Raw genomic sequence first — 18475 nt, 5'->3', positions numbered from 1 at the left:
AGAAAAGTGATGAAATTAAATAAAATTTTTCTGTGCCTGGCTGGTGTTGAATATTCTAATAGTTGGCACAAACAAGAATAAACAAAGGCTGAATGCCAGCTAAGGGTATTTTTCAAAAATGACAACTCAAAGTCTTTAATTATAATTTAATTCTATCTATTATAAGGTTAGTTCTATGTGTTTTGGGGATAAATAATATTTAATGCTTGATGCATTTAATTTAATTTAATTTATTTTATGTAGCATTAAATTTATTTTGTATTCACTTTCAGTATTAAATCATGAGTTATTATAGATAGATACACTCTCACATGGAAATCATAATCAAAAGTTAAATTTAAAAAAAAAAAAAAAAAAAAAAGATTGAAATATTTAAATTATATTAAGATAAAGTTACTTAAATTCAACTTCCCACATGAAGAAGGATAACATGGAGCAAGAAAAAAGGCTCATTACAAATAGCATGTGGATGCTTCAATTGGGAACATTTCTTGGTGACCCCAAAAGTTTAATTAATTATTTCTTTTTTCCCCCCTAATTTTTAATTATTTAATAAAAATTTACAAACCAAAGGGTCCGTTAGTGGTTCATATGGTTAGGACAATTGGGATAGTGTGAATAAATGTACTATTTTAAGTTAGATTCTCCATCGGTATCCACAATTTAAGTGGAGAATCGTGGCAGTGGGTTTTGATATGAATTTTTAAAGATTTTGAGCTAAAAAAGAGTACTTCCTTTCCATCTCTGTTTTAAAAACCGGATCGGATCGACTTGTCAAACCGGTTCGACCGGGACCCGAAAGCTTCTCCAGCTCGGTTCATGTCTTAAGGGGTTTTTTGTAATATTTCAAAATTATAAGGGTTAATTAATTTTACAAGGGTTTTTTGGAAATATGTCAAAAGTTTAGGGATTAATTAGTAATTTTTTGGGGCATTTTTGAAATAAATAAAAATTTTAGAGACTAATTTAAACTTTTTTAGGGGAATTTTTGTAATATATTAAAATTTAAGGGATTAATTTATCATTTTTTAAAAATAAAATTGTCGCTGATGTCATCAATCCAATCAGTTGGACCGGTTGACTTGTGACCCGAACAGCAAAACAGGTTACCCTCCGGCATGGGTTTTAAAACAGTGCTTTCCATATTAACTCAATAACCCTCTTCTCGAACATATATGTAAATGGAAATGGAATGGTTAGGTAGAAATTGTGTGTCAAAATATACCACGTTGCTTTCAATTGCTCTTGTCATAGTTAGGTGTATTTGGAGCCTAATGGAAGTTGTAGGATGCATGTGCCGCTTAAAAATATTGCATTTTGAGTGTAGGAGTTCCAGCTTGTTCTTTGTTGACGCAATCTTTTAAGACTAGGTCATAAGGAGCAACAACTACAATTTTAGACCCTTTTGTATCTTAACAAAGCATCTATCGAATGATAGTGTATGCGCAACCAATCAATCAATCAATCATAAGACGTGTGTATGTCCCGTCCAAAAATATAATGTATTTTCATATTTCACATACAAACAGTTTGTAAAAGGTCAATCATGATTCATGAGGCGAGGGAAGGGAAGGCATACCATATTCTCATTGATCGGTTGGATATATGCAACGAGCCAATTATGGGGCGAGCGAATGCATGCCCATCGACATGGTATATTCTCATTGGCGGGTTTCACGTACATCCGATGTAGGGAAAACCCAAATATTGCAATTTTGTCCTCAGTCTCAGACTATATTGCTTCATCAAGGTGGGCCAATAAAAGGGCACATGAGTTGTAGCATTGAGTTGGAAATAGTGGATTTTAAAGCATTATTGATTCATTGAAGAATTATTCCAAAGCCAAGAGGTCAAACAACTATAAGTAAAATCACAACACAAAAGTACATGCTAGCTGCAGATAAAACTTCCACTTACTACATGGCGTGTCCATTGTTTTCATCTGTTTGTTTTCCTTCCAACACTTGAATTGCCTGCAGAATAATTTGCCTCAGACTCAGAGCATACCAGGAATGATGCTAAGCTTGAAAATTGAAACCAAAAAAAAGAAAGAAAGAAAGAAACTGACAAGGAAATACAACTATAAAGAAATGGACATTTTAGGTGACTTGCACTTGGGACAATAATGTCAGAAATAAAAATCAAACACAATAAACTAATCAACAGTCAATGAATACAATTTGGCCAAGTCCAGCAGCCAATCCTGTTGGCAGTTTCATTCTCTTTAAGCTGTCATTGTCTGTGGAAATCTTACTGTTTGAATTTAATTAGAAGATCTACATTTAACCCATTTATGGATTCAGGAATGAAAAATCCTATGTGTATTGCTTTCGATGTAAGGCACTTAATTAGTAGCTTTACAACTCTTAAATTAATGAAACAACACAATCAAACCTGTCTAGTTCTATAAAACACGAAGTTGACGTTAATCGAGAGCGTGCATACTAAAAAATTAGAAAAATAAAAGTCAAATAGTAATCCACCTAACTTCTATTCAATCTGATGAAAGCCAAAGTTGATCAGTCATTTTAAACAAATACATTAATATTTAGAGACAATTAAGAAGTTTGTGGGTATATACAGGGAAAAGATTAGAAAATAATAAAGTCAATTTGAAGATATCACGTGCAAAATAGTATCTAAGACATACTTTGCAAAAAGGAAAATGTAACACTTAGCATATTCCAAATCAACTTTCTCATAAGCCAATGATTCTAACATGACCATCAAGGCAGACAGCAAAACTGTTTATTGTCTTGAATCACATGACCACAAATGGAGTCGTCGAGACCTAGGAGCCACAGCATTGTCATAAATCACCTGATGAACCACATAATCGGTGATGGACCCATATACAGAATTTTTTGGAAAGAAATCGTCTACTTATGTGTGTATTTATAAGTATACTGATGCACCTATTGGACCCCTCTGTGCAATTCAATCTGACAGGAAGATCATATTGAATAACAAACTTATATGCCTAGTACTAGCCACTGAGATTACCTATTCTAAGTAAAAATGACCATTCTTTCACCTGAAACACTCCCATCATCCATACATTTCCACGAGGGATGGAAGGAAATGGTTCCTTGTGCTGCAAAAGTGCTATGACAAACCAGTCGCCTTGTCCATCAGCAATACCGATGTAGTTGAGACAACAGCAGTAACACAATCTTAGTTTCAATGATATAGAGGCATTTCCATCCTAAATACATAGTTATTGATGTTCAATAGTCTCTTCAGAAAAAAAAGAAAGACTATTTTAAAAGGAGTTTCCTTCAGCTCCACCAATGAGTCTTCCAAACATTGCAGTAGCGTTCACTGTTCTCATACTCTTCAATTTGGTATTAATATCACTTATGATTAAACTTTTCCACTTCATGGATGCATGAGTTCACCCTGATGCTTAACACATCAGAAGCATAAACAATCATGTACCTTACATATTCCTAACCTCGATTAAACTATGAGCTGGTGTTTTTCTTAATCCTATCTCGTTCATCCTATCTCTCACATTCTCTACATCTTTCCACCTTCCCACTGCTGCATAAATCTTTGACAATAATACATAGTTCCCTGTGTTCTCTGGCTCAAGCTCAAATAGCCACTCTGCAGCCACCTCTCCCAATTCAACATTCTCATGTATTACACAAGCACCAAGCAGTGCACCCCAAACAGCATGAGTAGGCTTAAGAGGCATTGTTCTAATCAGATCATAAGCTTCATCCAGTCGACCTGCTCTACCAAGAAGATCAACAATGCAAGTGTAGTGATCAGCACAAGGGCTTGGGTGGTGGTTTTCAAGCATGAATTTAAACAAATCCAAGCCCTCATCGACCAGACCAGAGTGGCTGCATGCATGCAAAGCTGAAGTAAAGGTAACATCATTTGGTTTCATCCCAGATTGAACCATTTCTTTGAACAGTGAAACAGCAGCCTCACCATTTCCATGCATTCCATAACCAGCAATTATTACACTCCATAGTATAATATCTTTGTCCTTTGTGGAAATCCCACTGAAAATCTTGTGGGCAGATTCTAGACTCCCACACTTCGAATATATATCAATCAGCCCTGTAGCAATTTCTACGTTTGAAAGAAACCCAGATATTATTAGATAACCATGTATATTCATTGCTTGCTGCAAATCTGCAAGAATGGCATATGCCCGAAGAAGACTGTTTAAGGTTGCATCATTAGGTTGTACCGCTGCCATCTGCATTTGTTTGAAAAGTTCCACAGCTTCTCTTGTGAGCCCATTGTGAACGCACCCCGACAAAATTGCATTCCATGGTACTGTTTTCTTTTTTGATGTTCTTGCAAACACTCGGAAGCTGAGTTCAACACGATTACATTTTGCATACATATCAATCAATGCAGTTTCCACAACTACCTCACACTCAAGCTTTTGTCTTATTGTCCACCCATGCAAACACCTTCCATTCTTCAGATAATGAAAACTGGAGCAAGCTGAAAGAAGTGATGCTATTGTCACTGAATTAGGCCTCACCCATTCGAACTGCATCATACGAAAAAGCCCCAATGCATTCCTCACTTCCCCATTCAAAATGTACCCATTAATCATTGACGTCCATGTAATTACATCCCTCTCACTCATCCGATCAAAAACCACCTGTGCTTCGTTCAAATTACCACACCTCACATACATATCAACCAACGCATTCCACGCCGTAATTTTCTTCCCTAAATCTCCATTTTCCATCAAGGCATGAACCCTTCTCCCCACATCAACTTCCTTCAAATAACCACACACAGGCAACACTGAAACCACACTAGCACAATCAGGCTCCTGTCCACTCTTCACCATCCAATCAAAAACCGTCAAAGCTTGCCTAGCATACCCATTCCTAAAGTACCCACTTATCATAGTATTCCACGTCACCACGTTGCGGTCCCTCATTGCATCAAACACCTTCCTCGCCACCTCTACCTCTCCAAAACTCATATACATTGCAATCAAACAATTCTGCACAATACCATCCATATCAATCCCATCAACCAACGTTCTCCCATGAAATGCAACGCCCAATTTGCGCAAACCCACGTCACTACACGCTTTAATAACAAAAGGGTACGTATAATTATCAGGGCGGCACACTTCAAACCTGAGCATTTCAACAAAGAGGTTAAGAGCATCATACGACGAACCATTACGTGAATACATCTTTATCAAGGTGTTATAAAAGAACAAGTTTCGCTTGGGCATTTCTTCGAACAGTTTGCGTGCGTAAGAAGTGCGACCGCACTGCGCTTTGGCAGTGACGAGGGGGAATTGGAAGTTGGTGGACTGAAGGCCTGAAGTGACCGTGAGGGCATGAAATTGTTTGGTTTTTTTGAGACATTTTGTGGGTGTGAATTGTTCCAGGAGTTTAGTAAAGAGGCTCTTGGTTTTTTTGAGAGATCCTCCATTCATCAACTCACTCTGGTAGTCTTCTCTCAACCGTTGTAAACACAACTTCGAGGTTGCGAGGTTTAACACTTTCTTTTTCTTCTTTTGAAACCTACAGGATTTAGGAAATCTTAAGGGACTTCTAAAATATTTTACACATCCAGTGGGATACTGAATTATTATTCCAATAACAGTTGACTAACTTTGAACCCTTCTGTTTTGAAAAGTGTATTAATCACACCCTTTGCCTTATAGTGGCCCCTCAAAGTTTAAAAACTTTATGGCGAATACCCCCTTTGCTCCAAAGCTATAACGATGCAGTTAAGCACACAAAACACTTTCTTATAAGATAAAAGTTTATCATTTTACCCCAACACTTTTTTATAATACTAAAATTACCATTTCACCCATTTACTATACTAACCCTCTTCTCGAACATATATGTAAATGGAAATGGAATGGTTAGGTAGAAATTGTGTGTCAAAATATACCACGTTGCTTTCAATTGCTCTTGTCATAGTTAGGTGTATTTGGAGCCTAATGGAAGTTGTAGGATGCATGTGCCGCTTAAAAATATTGCATTTTGAGTGTAGGAGTTTCAGCTTGTTCTTTGTTGACGCAATCTTTTAAGACTTGGTCATAAGGAGCAACAACTACAATTTTAGACCCTTTTGTATCTTAACAAAGCATTTATCGAATGATAGTGTATGCGCAACCAATCAATCAATCAATCATAAGACGTGTGTCTGTCCCGTCCAAAAATATAATGTATTTTCATATTTCACATACAAACAGTTTGTAAAAGGTCAATCATGATTCATGAGGCGAGGGAAGGGAAGGCATACCATATTCTCATTGATCGGTTGGATATATGCAACGAGCCAATTATGGGGCGAGCGAATGCATGCCCATCGACATGGTATATTCTCATTGGCGGGTTTCACGTACATCCGATGTAGGGAAAACCCAAATATTGCAATTTTGTCCTCAGTCTCAGACTATATTGCTTCATCAAGGTGGGCCAATAAAAGGGCACATGAGTTGTAGCATTGAGTTGGAAATAGTGGATTTTAAAGCATTATTGATTCATTGAAGAATTATTCCAAAGCCAAGAGGTCAAACAACTATAAGTAAAATCACAACACAAAAGTACATGCTAGCTGCAGATAAAACTTCCACTTACTACATGGCGTGTCCATTGTTTTCATCTGTTTGTTTTCCTTCCAACACTTGAATTGCCTGCAGAATAATTTGCCTCAGACTCAGAGCATACCAGGAATGATGCTAAGCTTGAAAATTGAAACCAAAAAAAAGAAAGAAAGAAAGAAACTGACAAGGAAATACAACTATAAAGAAATGGACATTTTAGGTGACTTGCACTTGGGACAATAATGTCAGAAATAAAAATCAAACACAATAAACTAATCAACAGTCAATGAATACAATTTGGCCAAGTCCAGCAGCCAATCCTGTTGGCAGTTTCATTCTCTTTAAGCTGTCATTGTCTGTGGAAATCTTACTGTTTGAATTTAATTAGAAGATCTACATTTAACCCATTTATGGATTCAGGAATGAAAAATCCTATGTGTATTGCTTTCGATGTAAGGCACTTAATTAGTAGCTTTACAACTCTTAAATTAATGAAACAACACAATCAAACCTGTCTAGTTCTATAAAACACGAAGTTGACGTTAATCGAGAGCGTGCATACTAAAAAATTAGAAAAATAAAAGTCAAATAGTAATCCACCTAACTTCTATTCAATCTGATGAAAGCCAAAGTTGATCAGTCATTTTAAACAAATACATTAATATTTAGAGACAATTAAGAAGTTTGTGGGTATATACAGGGAAAAGATTAGAAAATAATAAAGTCAATTTGAAGATATCACGTGCAAAATAGTATCTAAGACATACTTTGCAAAAAGGAAAATGTAACACTTAGCATATTCCAAATCAACTTTCTCATAAGCCAATGATTCTAACATGACCATCAAGGCAGACAGCAAAACTGTTTATTGTCTTGAATCACATGACCACAAATGGAGTCGTCGAGACCTAGGAGCCACAGCATTGTCATAAATCACCTGATGAACCACATAATCGGTGATGGACCCATATACAGAATTTTTTGGAAAGAAATCGTCTACTTATGTGTGTATTTATAAGTATACTGATGCACCTATTGGACCCCTCTGTGCAATTCAATCTGACAGGAAGATCATATTGAATAACAAACTTATATGCCTAGTACTAGCCACTGAGATTACCTATTCTAAGTAAAAATGACCATTCTTTCACCTGAAACACTCCCATCATCCATACATTTCCACGAGGGATGGAAGGAAATGGTTCCTTGTGCTGCAAAAGTGCTATGACAAACCAGTCGCCTTGTCCATCAGCAATACCGATGTAGTTGAGACAACAGCAGTAACACAATCTTAGTTTCAATGATATAGAGGCATTTCCATCCTAAATACATAGTTATTGATGTTCAATAGTCTCTTCAGAAAAAAAAGAAAGACTATTTTAAAAGGAGTTTCCTTCAGCTCCACCAATGAGTCTTCCAAACATTGCAGTAGCGTTCACTGTTCTCATACTCTTCAATTTGGTATTAATATCACTTATGATTGAACTTTTCCACTTCATGGATACATGAGTTCACCCTGATGCTTAACACATCTGAAGCATAAACAATCATGTACCTTACATATTCCTAACCTCGATTAAACTATGAGCTGGTGTTTTTCTTAATCCTATCTCGTTCATCCTATCTCTCACATTCTCAACATCTTTCCACCTTCCCACTGCAGCATAAATCTTTGACAATAATACATAGTTCCCTGTGTTCTCTGGCTCAAGCTCAAATAGCCACTCTGCAGCCACCTCTCCCAATTCAACATTCTCATGTATTACACAAGCACCAAGCAGTGCACCCCAAACAGCATGAGTAGGCTTAAGAGGCATTGTTCTAATCAGATCATAAGCTTCATCCAGTCGACCTGCTCTACCAAGAAGATCAACAATGCAAGTGTAGTGATCAGCACAAGGGCTTGGGTGGTGGTTTTCAAGCATGAATTTAAACAAATCCAAGCCCTCATCGACCAGACCAGAGTGGCTGCATGCATGCAAAGCTGAAGTAAAGGTAACATCATTTGGTTTCATCCCAGATTGAACCATTTCTTTGAACAGTGAAACAGCAGCCTCACCATTTCCATGCATTCCATAACCAGCAATTATTACACTCCATAGTATAATATCTTTGTCCTTTGTGGAAATCCCACTGAAAATCTTGTGGGCAGATTCTAGACTCCCACACTTGGAATATATATCAATCAGCCCTGTAGCAATTTCTACGTTTGAAAGAAATCCAGATCTTATTAGATAACCATGTATATTCATTGCTTGCTGCAAATCTGCAAGAATGGCATATGCCCGAAGAAGACTGTTTAAGGTTGCATCATTAGGTTGTACCGCTGCCATCTGCATTTGTTTGAAAAGTTCCACAGCTTCTCTTGTGAGCCCATTGTGAACGCACCCCGACAAAATTGCATTCCATGGTACTGTTTTCTTTTTTGATGTTCTTGCAAACACTCGGAAGCTGAGTTCAACACGATTACATTTTGCATACATATCAATCAATGCAGTTTCCACAACTACCTCACACTCAAGCTTTTGTCTTATTGTCCACCCATGCAAACACCTTCCATTCTTCAGATAAAGAAAACTGGAGCAAGCTGAAAGAAGTGATGCTATTGTCACTGAATTAGGCCTCACCCATTCGAACTGCATCATACGAAAAAGCCCCAATGCATTCCTCACTTCCCCATTCAAAATGTACCCATTAATCATTGACGTCCATGTAATTACATCCCTCTCACTCATCCGATCAAAAACCACCTGTGCTTCGTTCAAATTACCACACCTCACATACATATCAACCAACGCATTCCACGCCGTAATTTTCTTCCCTAAATCTCCATTTTCCATCAAGGCATGAACCCTTCTCCCCACATCAACTTCCTTCAAATAACCACACACAGGCAACACTGAAACCACACTAGCACAATCAGGCTCCTGTCCACTCTTCACCATCCAATCAAAAACCGTCAAAGCTTGCCTAGCATACCCATTCCTAAAGTACCCACTTATCATAGTATTCCACGTCACCACGTTGCGGTCCCTCATTGCATCAAACACCTTCCTCGCCACCTCTACCTCTCCAAAACTCATATACATTGCAATCAAACAATTCTGCACAATACCATCCATATCAATCCCATCAACCAACGTTCTCCCATGAAATGCAACGCCCAATTTGCGCAAACCCACGTCACTACACGCTTTAATAACAAAAGGGTACGTATAATTATCAGGGCGGCACACTTCAAACCTGAGCATTTCAACAAAGAGGTTAAGAGCATCATACGACGAACCATTACGTGAATACATCTTTATCAAGGTGTTATAAAAGAACAAGTTTCGCTTGGGCATTTCTTCGAACAGTTTGCGTGCGTAAGAAGTGCGACCGCACTGCGCTTTGGCAGTGACGAGGGGGAATTGGAAGTTGGTGGATTGAAGGCCTGAAGTGACCATGAGGGCATGAAATTGTTTGGTTTTTTTGAGACATTTTGTGGGTGTGAATTGTTCCAGGAGTTTAGTAAAGAGGCTCTTGGTTTTTTTGAGAGATCCTCCATTCATCAACTCACTCTGGTAGTCTTCTCTCAACCGTTGTAAACACAACTTCGAGGTTGCGAGGTTTAACACTTTCTTTTTCTTCTTTTGAAACCTACAGGATTTAGGAAATCTCAAGGGACTTCCATAATATTTTACACATCCAGTGGGATACTGAATTATTATTCCAATAACAATTTTTTAACTTCTAATGAACCCTTAAGTTTTGAAAAGTGTATTAATCACACCCTTTGCCTTATAGTGGCCCCTCAAAGTTTAAAAACTTTATGACAAATACCCCCTTTGCTCCAAAGCTATTACGATGCAGTTAAGTACACAAAACACTTTCTTATAAGATAAAAGTTTATCATTTTACCCCAACACTTTTTTATAATACTAAAATTACCATTTCACCCATTTACCACAAACAGCAACATAACGGAGTTAGGGCAAAGGGTATCTATAATACAGTTTCAAACTTAATAAAAAAAAGTTAGGTATAATATCAGTCCGATCCCTGTAAAATATATATAAGCCCCTATAGGTTTTACAAATTATGGTTAAATATAATTAAATATATTTTTTTAAATCCATTCATATTACTATACCAACTCTCTAGGTCTACGGTATCAAGTCTCTTATAGAACTTAATTCCAGTCTATAAACAAAACATCAGCCGTTTGATCTCTTAAACATTATTAACACTCACTAATCTGACGGTCAGCATTGTATTGTCAACTTTCCTTATCCAAAAGATAATAGCAGATGGTAGTTTTCGTCCCCTAACGCTATCTCGTCCGCGGCGGCCTCTTTGTACTTTGTTCTCTTACGAAAGGTAACTCACAACCAAAATCACAAACACCCTTTGGTTTCTCTGTCCTTTTTCAGTTCTGGGTTGTCTTTAGTTTGCCTTTTAATGTTGTTTTTGGTTTCAAAAAGTGTTCTTTACTGGCAATGCTACTTATGAAGTGTGTTTCATTTCATTTTCTGGGTTCAAGTATTTGTTATTAGCTTTGCTTAAGGTGTTTCTAGTTATGTTGTACATGGTTTCTCTGTCTTTTTTTGCTGTTTTTGTTTTCAAAAAGTGTTTTTGACCCGCAATGTTACTTGTGAAGTGTGTTTCATTTCATGTTCTGGGTTCAATTATTTGTTCTTAGTTTTGTTAAATTTGTTTGTAGATTTGAAGAAGCACTTTGAGCTATGTGCCTATGTGTGGTTTGTTGTAAAAAAACTTAACTTTAAGTTGTGTTTTTGTTTGATTAGCTAATTATGTTTTAGAAGATTTTAAAGAAGGATTAGCCTTAGTTGTTGCAATTAGTCATTATGTATCGTTTGATTTTGGATGTGGCAGGATCAATAAACTGACATGGAAAAAGAGGCTTCCAGTGAAGCCATAGAATTAGTTGATTCCTATGTGCCCTTGGAAGATGATGGTAATGAATGTTGTGGTCTGGAGGTTGTTGAGGCTTCTGTGGTTGTGGATGATCACTCAGAGGGGGTTGAGGATTATGGGAGTCTTGAGTACTCTAGGTACTTAGCTGGTGGGATTTTAGAGCCTACATTAGGGATGGAGTTTAGTTCTGAGGAAGATGCAAGGAATTACTATAATGCTTATGCCAAGCAAATGGGTTTTAGTATTCGTGTGAATTCTTATTATCGTTCTAAGAAAGATAATTTGATTATTTCTAGAGAGTTTTGTTGTTCAAAGGAAGGGTTTCGAAGGGTGAAACGTCTGAGAACTTCAGTTTCTGAAGATGGTATGAAGAAGAGGCGTGCTAGGCCTATTATGAGAGAGGGTTGCGAAGCACTTATGACTGTGAGGAGGCGGGATGATGGGAAGTGGTATGTGGCAAAGTTAGAGAAGAACCATAATCATGAGCTGGTGACACCTGCAATGAGGCATTTTCTTCGGTCACATAAGCAGGAGCATAATCAAAATAATAGTCCAAGTAGCTCTTTTAGTTCCTCGGGATTGGGTTTGACTGCTTCTTTGAATGTCTTGACTGAAGATTGTAACGGTTTTGGAAAAATGGGATTTGCTGCCCAAACTAGTGTTAATTACATTGGAAGAGGACGCCTAAGCACTTTTGGAATAGATGCCCAAAGTCTTCTTGGGTTTTTTAAGTTAATGCAAGCCAATGATCCTGCGTTTTATTATGCAATACAAGTCGATGAAGAAGATCGGCTGAGTAGTGTTTTTTGGGTTGACACTAGATCAAGAATCGCATATAATTGTTTCTCTGATGTTGTAGCCTTTGATACTACTTATCAAGTGAATCAGTATAAAATGCCATTTGCGCCTTTTACTGGAGTAAATCATCATAAACAGTCAGTGTTGTTAGGGTGTGCACTGCTTGCTGATGAGACCGAATCTACTTTCATTTGGCTTTTTGCAAGCTGGCTTGAGGCAGTGTCTGGACGGCAACCAGGGTTAATCATAACGGACTATGACTCTGCAATCACTAGAGCAGTACAAAGGGTTTTTCCACAGTCTAAACATCGATATTGCAAGTGGCACATCATGAGAAAAATGCCAAAGGAGATGGGGCAGGTGTACAGTGCCCTTCCAAAGACATTCCAATTGGAATTTGAGAAATATGTTAACAAGACTGAGACGCCTGAAGAATTTGAATCTGCTTGGCAGTTGCTTCTTGATAAGTATAACCTACAAGGAAATGAATGGCTTCAATCACTTTATATTGATCGCAAGTTGTGGGTCTCAACCTATTTAAGAGACACATTCTTTGCTGGTATGCATGCTACTCAGCAAAGTGGAAGTGTGAACTCACTTTTTGAAGGCTATGTGAATGCAAGGACTACCTTACAAGATTTTGCGGAGCAATATGAGAAGGCTTTGGATGATCGCTATGAGAAAGAAGCGAGGGCAGAGTTTGAAACTTTTTACACAAAACCAATATTAAAGACTCCACTTCCTATGGAAAAACAAGTAGCGGAAGTTTACACAAGAAAATTGTTCTCAATATTTCAGGATGAAATTTTTGAATCTCTTGTGCTTGCTGTGAAACTCAGTGAGAGCAATGGAGAAACCAGCACATATGAGATAGCAAGATTTGATGAAGAGGAGAAAGCATACTTTGTGACTTTGAATGTATCTGAACAAATAGCTAGTTGTAGTTGCAAGATGTTTGAGTTTGAAGGCATCCTCTGCAGACATGTGATTGCAGTATTCAAAGCAACAAACATCTTTATGCTTCCACAACATTACATCTTGAAGCGATGGACAAAAAGTGCTAAGGATGAGGCTGTATTGGATGTGCTGCCCTCTGTTGCACTGCAAAGTAACTCACAGAAAGGCAAGAACTCATATTATGATATTTTACATCAGGAAGCCGTTAAATGTGCTGAGGAAGGGATGGTGTCTGACCATAGTTTTAAGGTTGCTTTAGATGCTTTAAGAGAAGCTAGGATTAAAATTGTTGAAGTAAAGAAAAATGCTATGAATGCCCCAAAACTTGAAACCATGACCAGCACTAGCAATCAGGAAATTGTTAGTCAGGTAGATAGTTCATCGGTGCTGCTGACTCCTGCTGATCACCCAAAAGCTAAAGTAGGAGAATCCTGTACAGAAAGTATTATCTCTGAATATGCATTGGAGCAGTCTTCAAGTTAAGTTATGTGCTCATTGTAAGTGCCCCTGCGGACAGATTCATTCCAGAAAACTCCGTAGTATATGAACATAGTTTATTCATCTGTGGATGAGCTTATGTTGATCTTCAGTGAGTATTCTTTCGTAGGACAAGAAAACTCAAAAGTTTTCCAAAGATTGCTCCATCTGGGATCAGGGATGACATCCCTTCCAATTGAAGGTTTTGTTCAATATATTGTTGAACATGTGAGGTTCCTTTCATGAAGGTGTGATATAATGTTCTTTAATAGAAATTAATACTAAGTTGACTATATTCTTTGCTGTAGTTCGGGATTTTGGGCAATTGATCCTGATGCAGAATGCATCAAAGAGTTCTATCTTCAATTCCTTATGTAGTTTTTCTGTGAAAGTATCTGTTTAGTTTTTGCCAATTCTTATCATATAATTAAATGATTGTAGAATTGTTTAACTGAAGGAACATTTTTACAGCAGTGAACATACTATGGCCCTATTTGGTCATGAACTCTTCTTTGAAACGTAGTTTTAATCCTTAAATAGCTCAGAATCTGGCATCTGCTGGGTTAAAAGAATGCACGAAACGGAGAGGGACATTTTCCTGCACCATTATATAATTCTTTCTTTCAGTTATGCTAATTCTATGGACATGATAGAACTGATCTCTGATTCATCCACATATCCAGATTTGTGCAAGGAAACACTATTCACAGCAATAAATATAAGGATGGAGACATCAAATTGATAAACGCCAAAAAAAAAAAAAAACCAAGAATTATTATTTAGTAAAAAAAAAAATACAATTACAATTGCAGGAATTGAAGGCTACAAACATATCCCACGAGAAATAAAGCCCCATTACACCTCTTTCAATCTAGACTTCTCACCATTCTAAACTAACAATCGGAATCATAATGTGGAAATGGAACCAAACATCCACTCAACTGCCTCAAAATTGAACCTATTATGCGACAATTTTCACAGCCTTTCTCTTCTTCATCAAATCAATTCTAGATTCCATCTTCAAAGGCAATGGTGCAGAGAACACAAAGTGTCCATCTTGACCTATATAATCACCAATAATCTCATCTGAATCTTCACTTCTCAAACTCATTCTAGGGTTTCTTTCCTCATCACTGCTCTGCACTGATCCTCCATTTTCCAAGTACACTTCCTCACCATCCTCAGTCACTTCAGATAAACCTTTACTTCCTTCAACTTCAGTGCAAATATTCTCCAAAATTATTCCATTATCATCACTTGAAACACTCTCATCAGTTAATGTACCATCCCCACTTGAATTTGGTTCATGAGAATTGTCATTGCTAAAAATCCTATACACATTCCCATTCTCAGCAAAGCTCACACTTTTCTTCACTTTTGGCTGAGCCACAATATGCTCTTTTACCAAAACCCCATTTTTGTTTCTGTAAACCCTAGGGTTTTCTAGCTCCTCATCATCAATGAATTGGTGAAAACCTTCAAGCTCCACAACTTCATCCTCAGTTTTAGAAACCCTAGAATACCCATGAATCCTGTCCACTCGCTCCCTCAATTTTTTCATTAAGTCAATCTGATCCTTACTAGAATCTCCACTATTAGACCTCAAAAACCTAGACTTGTTACCATCATGCCTTATTAATCTCACATTCTTTGAACCTTTACATGAGATCTCATTCCTTCTCACTGCAAACCCATCAACAAATTCCAAAAACTTAACCAAATCCATGCTAATTGACCTCTTCCCATCTCTGATCATGGGGTCATCACCCTGCAAACAAACCCACCCATCAAAACCCTAAAATGGAAAAATAGTAAAGTTAAGAAATTGAGGACTCCCCATGAATGGCATACCTGAATAGAGTCGAGTTTGAGAAGCAAGTCCATAGCTTTACGAGAAACAAGGTGAAAATCCAAATGGGTTTTCTTGGAAACTGATAACTTGAGAGAGTTGAAGCTAGATTTGATTAAAGCAAGCTCTTTGAGCTGTCTAAGGGTTCTGGATCTACGCACAAGAAAGGCTCGGAAATGGGTTTGAATCACACGCGCCGCCACGTCTCTAAGAGAGCATGAAGAAGAAGAAGAGTACTGATTGTATGCAGCAGAAGATAAAGAGAAGTTTTGCAGGGAAGTTTCAAGAGCATCAATACGGCTAATAAGAGAAGAGAGAACCAATTTGGCTTGTGGGCAATCTTCTTGATGCTGAAAGTTGCAATTTTGATGTTGAAAGCTTTGATTTTGATGGTGAAAGTGATGGTTTTTGTGAGTTTGGTTATGACTAAGATACTGATAATGAGGTTGTTGAGGTGATTGTTGTTGCTGTTGTTGTTGTTGGAGAAGGTGAGAGAGAATGGTTTGGAGAAGTGGGTCAGTGGAAGGAGGAGGTGGTGGAGCAGGGTGGTGGCTACAAGTGTTGCTGCAGCAGCAGCAGCTTGATGTGGTGGTCATTTGGTGGTGGTTGTGGTGGTGAGAGGCCATGTTGTGGCGTGAACAGCTAGAAGTGATTGAGTTGAGGGTTTTTGACAAGCTGGTGGCTATTAACTATTTAGCAAAACAAAAAACCTTTAATGGGGAATAAAGTTGTTGAATCAAAGCAAGTGAAAGTGGCTTTTGCCATGTGTTTTTTTTGGGACATTTGATGTTACGATTCTGGACATATGAGTGGTGGTGCCCGATTGAGAATTGACTCATTGATCTGCAACTGCACGTGACCAAAACAAAAGCATATCTTGTCTAAGGAGTAAAGGACATATTGCCACCCAAGGTTTTGCAAAATCCTCAGTTGGTACCTTTGGTTTTATAAATTCCAGATTTTCACCCTTAAATGGATGTCGTTTTCTTTTTTTAACCCTTAAAGGCTAAAATGGTCTTTTTATTTCCTTCACCGTGGCACCCTCTCTCCCTCTTTGTTCCTCTCGTTTTGGGCGACGGCAGGTGGTGGAGTTATGGCTGCATCGTCAACACCTTTACCACCATTGGCCAGACATCCCCTCCACCAACAACCCCAGTCGCCAACCTCGCCACCCAACTGCACCGTTTCTTGAGGAAGAGGAAGGCTGGTGAGTGGGAAAATGGCGACGAAAATAGCTTCCAACCCCATTTTCCCACACATCGGCACTTCCTCTTCCATCCCCACCCATCCCTTTATCGCCTTAAACCCCCAATAGTTGCCAGTCGCAACAACACTCACTCGTGCGACTTTGCGGCTTTAAACAGACGCGCCAACCCCACTTACCAACACCACCATCTTGCCCACCTGTCATCCTCTCCTTGCCAACCATCCCTTCACTGTTGCACCCTTCATTTGCCCAAAAAGGGCCTAGGCTTGACTGGGAAGCTGGTTGAGCAATTTCCTCAAACAGTTGGTGGGCATGACTTTGAATGGAGATTTTGGGTTGGTGGAAGATAACCGATGGCCAATGAATGCACAACAACCACAACAGAGCAACAAAGAGGAGGATAGGGGTCAAAAAGGGTGGGAAAGATGTGCAAAAAAAGTTGTGGCATGGCGGTGGGAATGGAACTTGGTAGCAAACGACGAGTGACGACGACCGAAGAGAGGGTGGCTTTTATGGAGGCGATGAAGAGGTTTCGATTGGTGGCTTTGGGGTGCATTTTCAATGAGTGAATCAACCTGAATCTGGCTGCAAAGTTGGGAGAAAACTCGAAGGCCAAGGAGGCCATTTTCTGGTGATCGAATGGTGCAATGGTGAATGGGTTTGGTGGGTTTGGGAGTTGGGGTTACAAGGAAGAGATTAGAGGTGATTTTGTGTGAAAAATCAACTGGAACAAGGCTAAAAAATGTCGACTGTTGGGTGATGGTGGTGGTTGGATGGTAATGGTGGCTGGGTGGGGTGAAATCAAAAGTTAAGGGTAATATGGTAATAGCACAAGTTAGAAGTCAAACTTTTTAGTAGTGTTAGTTTAAGGGGAGAATCTGAAATAAATGCAATAGGGTATGAAGTTGGGATTTCACTTAACCATGGGTGGGAACATGTAGTTTGCTCTTTGTCTAAGCCAATAATATGACATGTCATATATTCTCCAACTAGCAGACGACATGTCATTTTCCGAAGAATAGTACTGCTACTTAAAGTAAGGAAATCTTATAAGCCTTCTTGATTAAGGAAATGGAGTCCTACATAAGTTAAGGAGACTAATTATCCCACTTGATTACGGAAACCTCAGAAGTATTATAAATATACATTGGTTCAACACGAGAATCGAAAGCAAGAAAAAAGAAAGGTCAGTGCAAGATTTCAGGTTGGTAAAAGTATGGTAGCGAATTTCTATAGTATTTTCAGTACGTTATGTCTCAGAAGGAAATTTGTATACAGATTGGTTTCATATGCTTTTGTTCATGCCTTAATCCAAGAAAGATGAAGAGATTGTTGCAGTTTCTTTTGCCTCTGTTACATGTAGAGTCGGAGATGAATAGTAAACGTTTCTATATATGGAATATTGGTTTTGTATCTTTTTGTTCATGGCTTAATCCAAGAGGAAGAAGAAGAAGAAGAAGAAATAGGAAAAGATCCGATGGACATTGCAGTTTCGATTCTTTTTTGTGAAAGAGAGAATTTCTTTGACCGCTATTACGTGTAGAGATTAAACAAAGAGTTTAATTGACATAATCTTTTAAGTCTTCGTTTTTGTTCTATCTTTTTATTTCTTTTGTTTCTGTCAAGAAACCTGCAGAAAATCCAGGTATCTCTCTTTTGATTTGATGAATTTTAGGAATATATATAAACATGTTACTTTTTATCATTTAAT

The 18475-nt window shown here is 38.1% G+C and overlaps 4 protein-coding genes across 4 annotated transcripts; 1 reads left to right on the top strand and 3 right to left on the bottom strand.

The window, feature by feature from the left end:
- Positions 1 to 3439: 3439 nt before the first annotated feature.
- On the bottom strand, positions 3440 to 5434 carry LOC116145438 (pentatricopeptide repeat-containing protein At5g39350-like). Its single transcript, XM_031430896.1, has one exon. It carries the CDS (start codon positions 5432 to 5434, stop codon positions 3440 to 3442), a length of 1995 nt encoding a protein of 664 aa, XP_031286756.1.
- A 1137-nt stretch (positions 5435 to 6571) lies between these two features.
- Positions 6572 to 10110, bottom strand: LOC116145395 (pentatricopeptide repeat-containing protein At5g39350-like). Its single transcript, XM_031430861.1, has 2 exons — positions 7680 to 10110; positions 6572 to 6649 (listed from the first exon to the last, which is right to left on the bottom strand). The coding sequence occupies exon 1, from the start codon at positions 10108 to 10110 to the stop codon at positions 8116 to 8118; it is 1995 nt and encodes a 664-aa protein (XP_031286721.1). The 3' UTR covers positions 6572 to 6649; positions 7680 to 8115.
- Positions 10111 to 10771: 661 nt separating this feature from the next.
- Positions 10772 to 14163, top strand: LOC116145317 (protein FAR1-RELATED SEQUENCE 5-like). Its single transcript, XM_031430764.1, has 2 exons — positions 10772 to 10918; positions 11435 to 14163. Exon 2 carries the CDS (start codon positions 11450 to 11452, stop codon positions 13712 to 13714), a length of 2265 nt encoding a protein of 754 aa, XP_031286624.1. The 5' UTR covers positions 10772 to 10918; positions 11435 to 11449; the 3' UTR covers positions 13715 to 14163.
- A 298-nt stretch (positions 14164 to 14461) lies between these two features.
- On the bottom strand, positions 14462 to 16228 carry LOC116145344 (BAG family molecular chaperone regulator 8, chloroplastic). The gene is made up of 2 exons (XM_031430797.1): positions 15560 to 16228; positions 14462 to 15476 (listed from the first exon to the last, which is right to left on the bottom strand). Exons 1-2 carry the CDS (start codon positions 16181 to 16183, stop codon positions 14670 to 14672), a joined length of 1431 nt encoding a protein of 476 aa, XP_031286657.1. The 5' UTR covers positions 16184 to 16228; the 3' UTR covers positions 14462 to 14669.
- Positions 16229 to 18475: the final 2247 nt, after the last annotated feature.

The sequence above is a fragment of the Pistacia vera genome, unplaced genomic scaffold, assembly GCF_008641045.1.
Source record: "Pistacia vera cultivar Batoury unplaced genomic scaffold, PisVer_v2 Contig461, whole genome shotgun sequence".
NCBI classification, from domain to species: Eukaryota; Viridiplantae; Streptophyta; class Magnoliopsida; order Sapindales; family Anacardiaceae; genus Pistacia; species Pistacia vera.
This window is presented reverse-complemented; position numbering and strand designations above follow the sequence as displayed.

Coding starts and splice junctions, on each gene's coding strand:
- LOC116145438 (XM_031430896.1), bottom strand. CDS start 5,434: ATGAATGGAGGATCTCTCAAAAAAACCAAGAGCCTCTTTACTAAACTC.
- LOC116145317 (XM_031430764.1), top strand. CDS start 11,450: ATGGAAAAAGAGGCTTCCAGTGAAGCCATAGAATTAGTTGATTCCTAT.
- LOC116145395 (XM_031430861.1), bottom strand. CDS start 10,110: ATGAATGGAGGATCTCTCAAAAAAACCAAGAGCCTCTTTACTAAACTC.
- LOC116145344 (XM_031430797.1), bottom strand. CDS start 16,183: ATGGCCTCTCACCACCACAACCACCACCAAATGACCACCACATCAAGC. Junction 15,477..15,559: donor TCAAACTCGACTCTATTCAG/GTATGCCATTCA, acceptor GTTTGTTTGCAG/GGTGATGACCCCATGATCAG.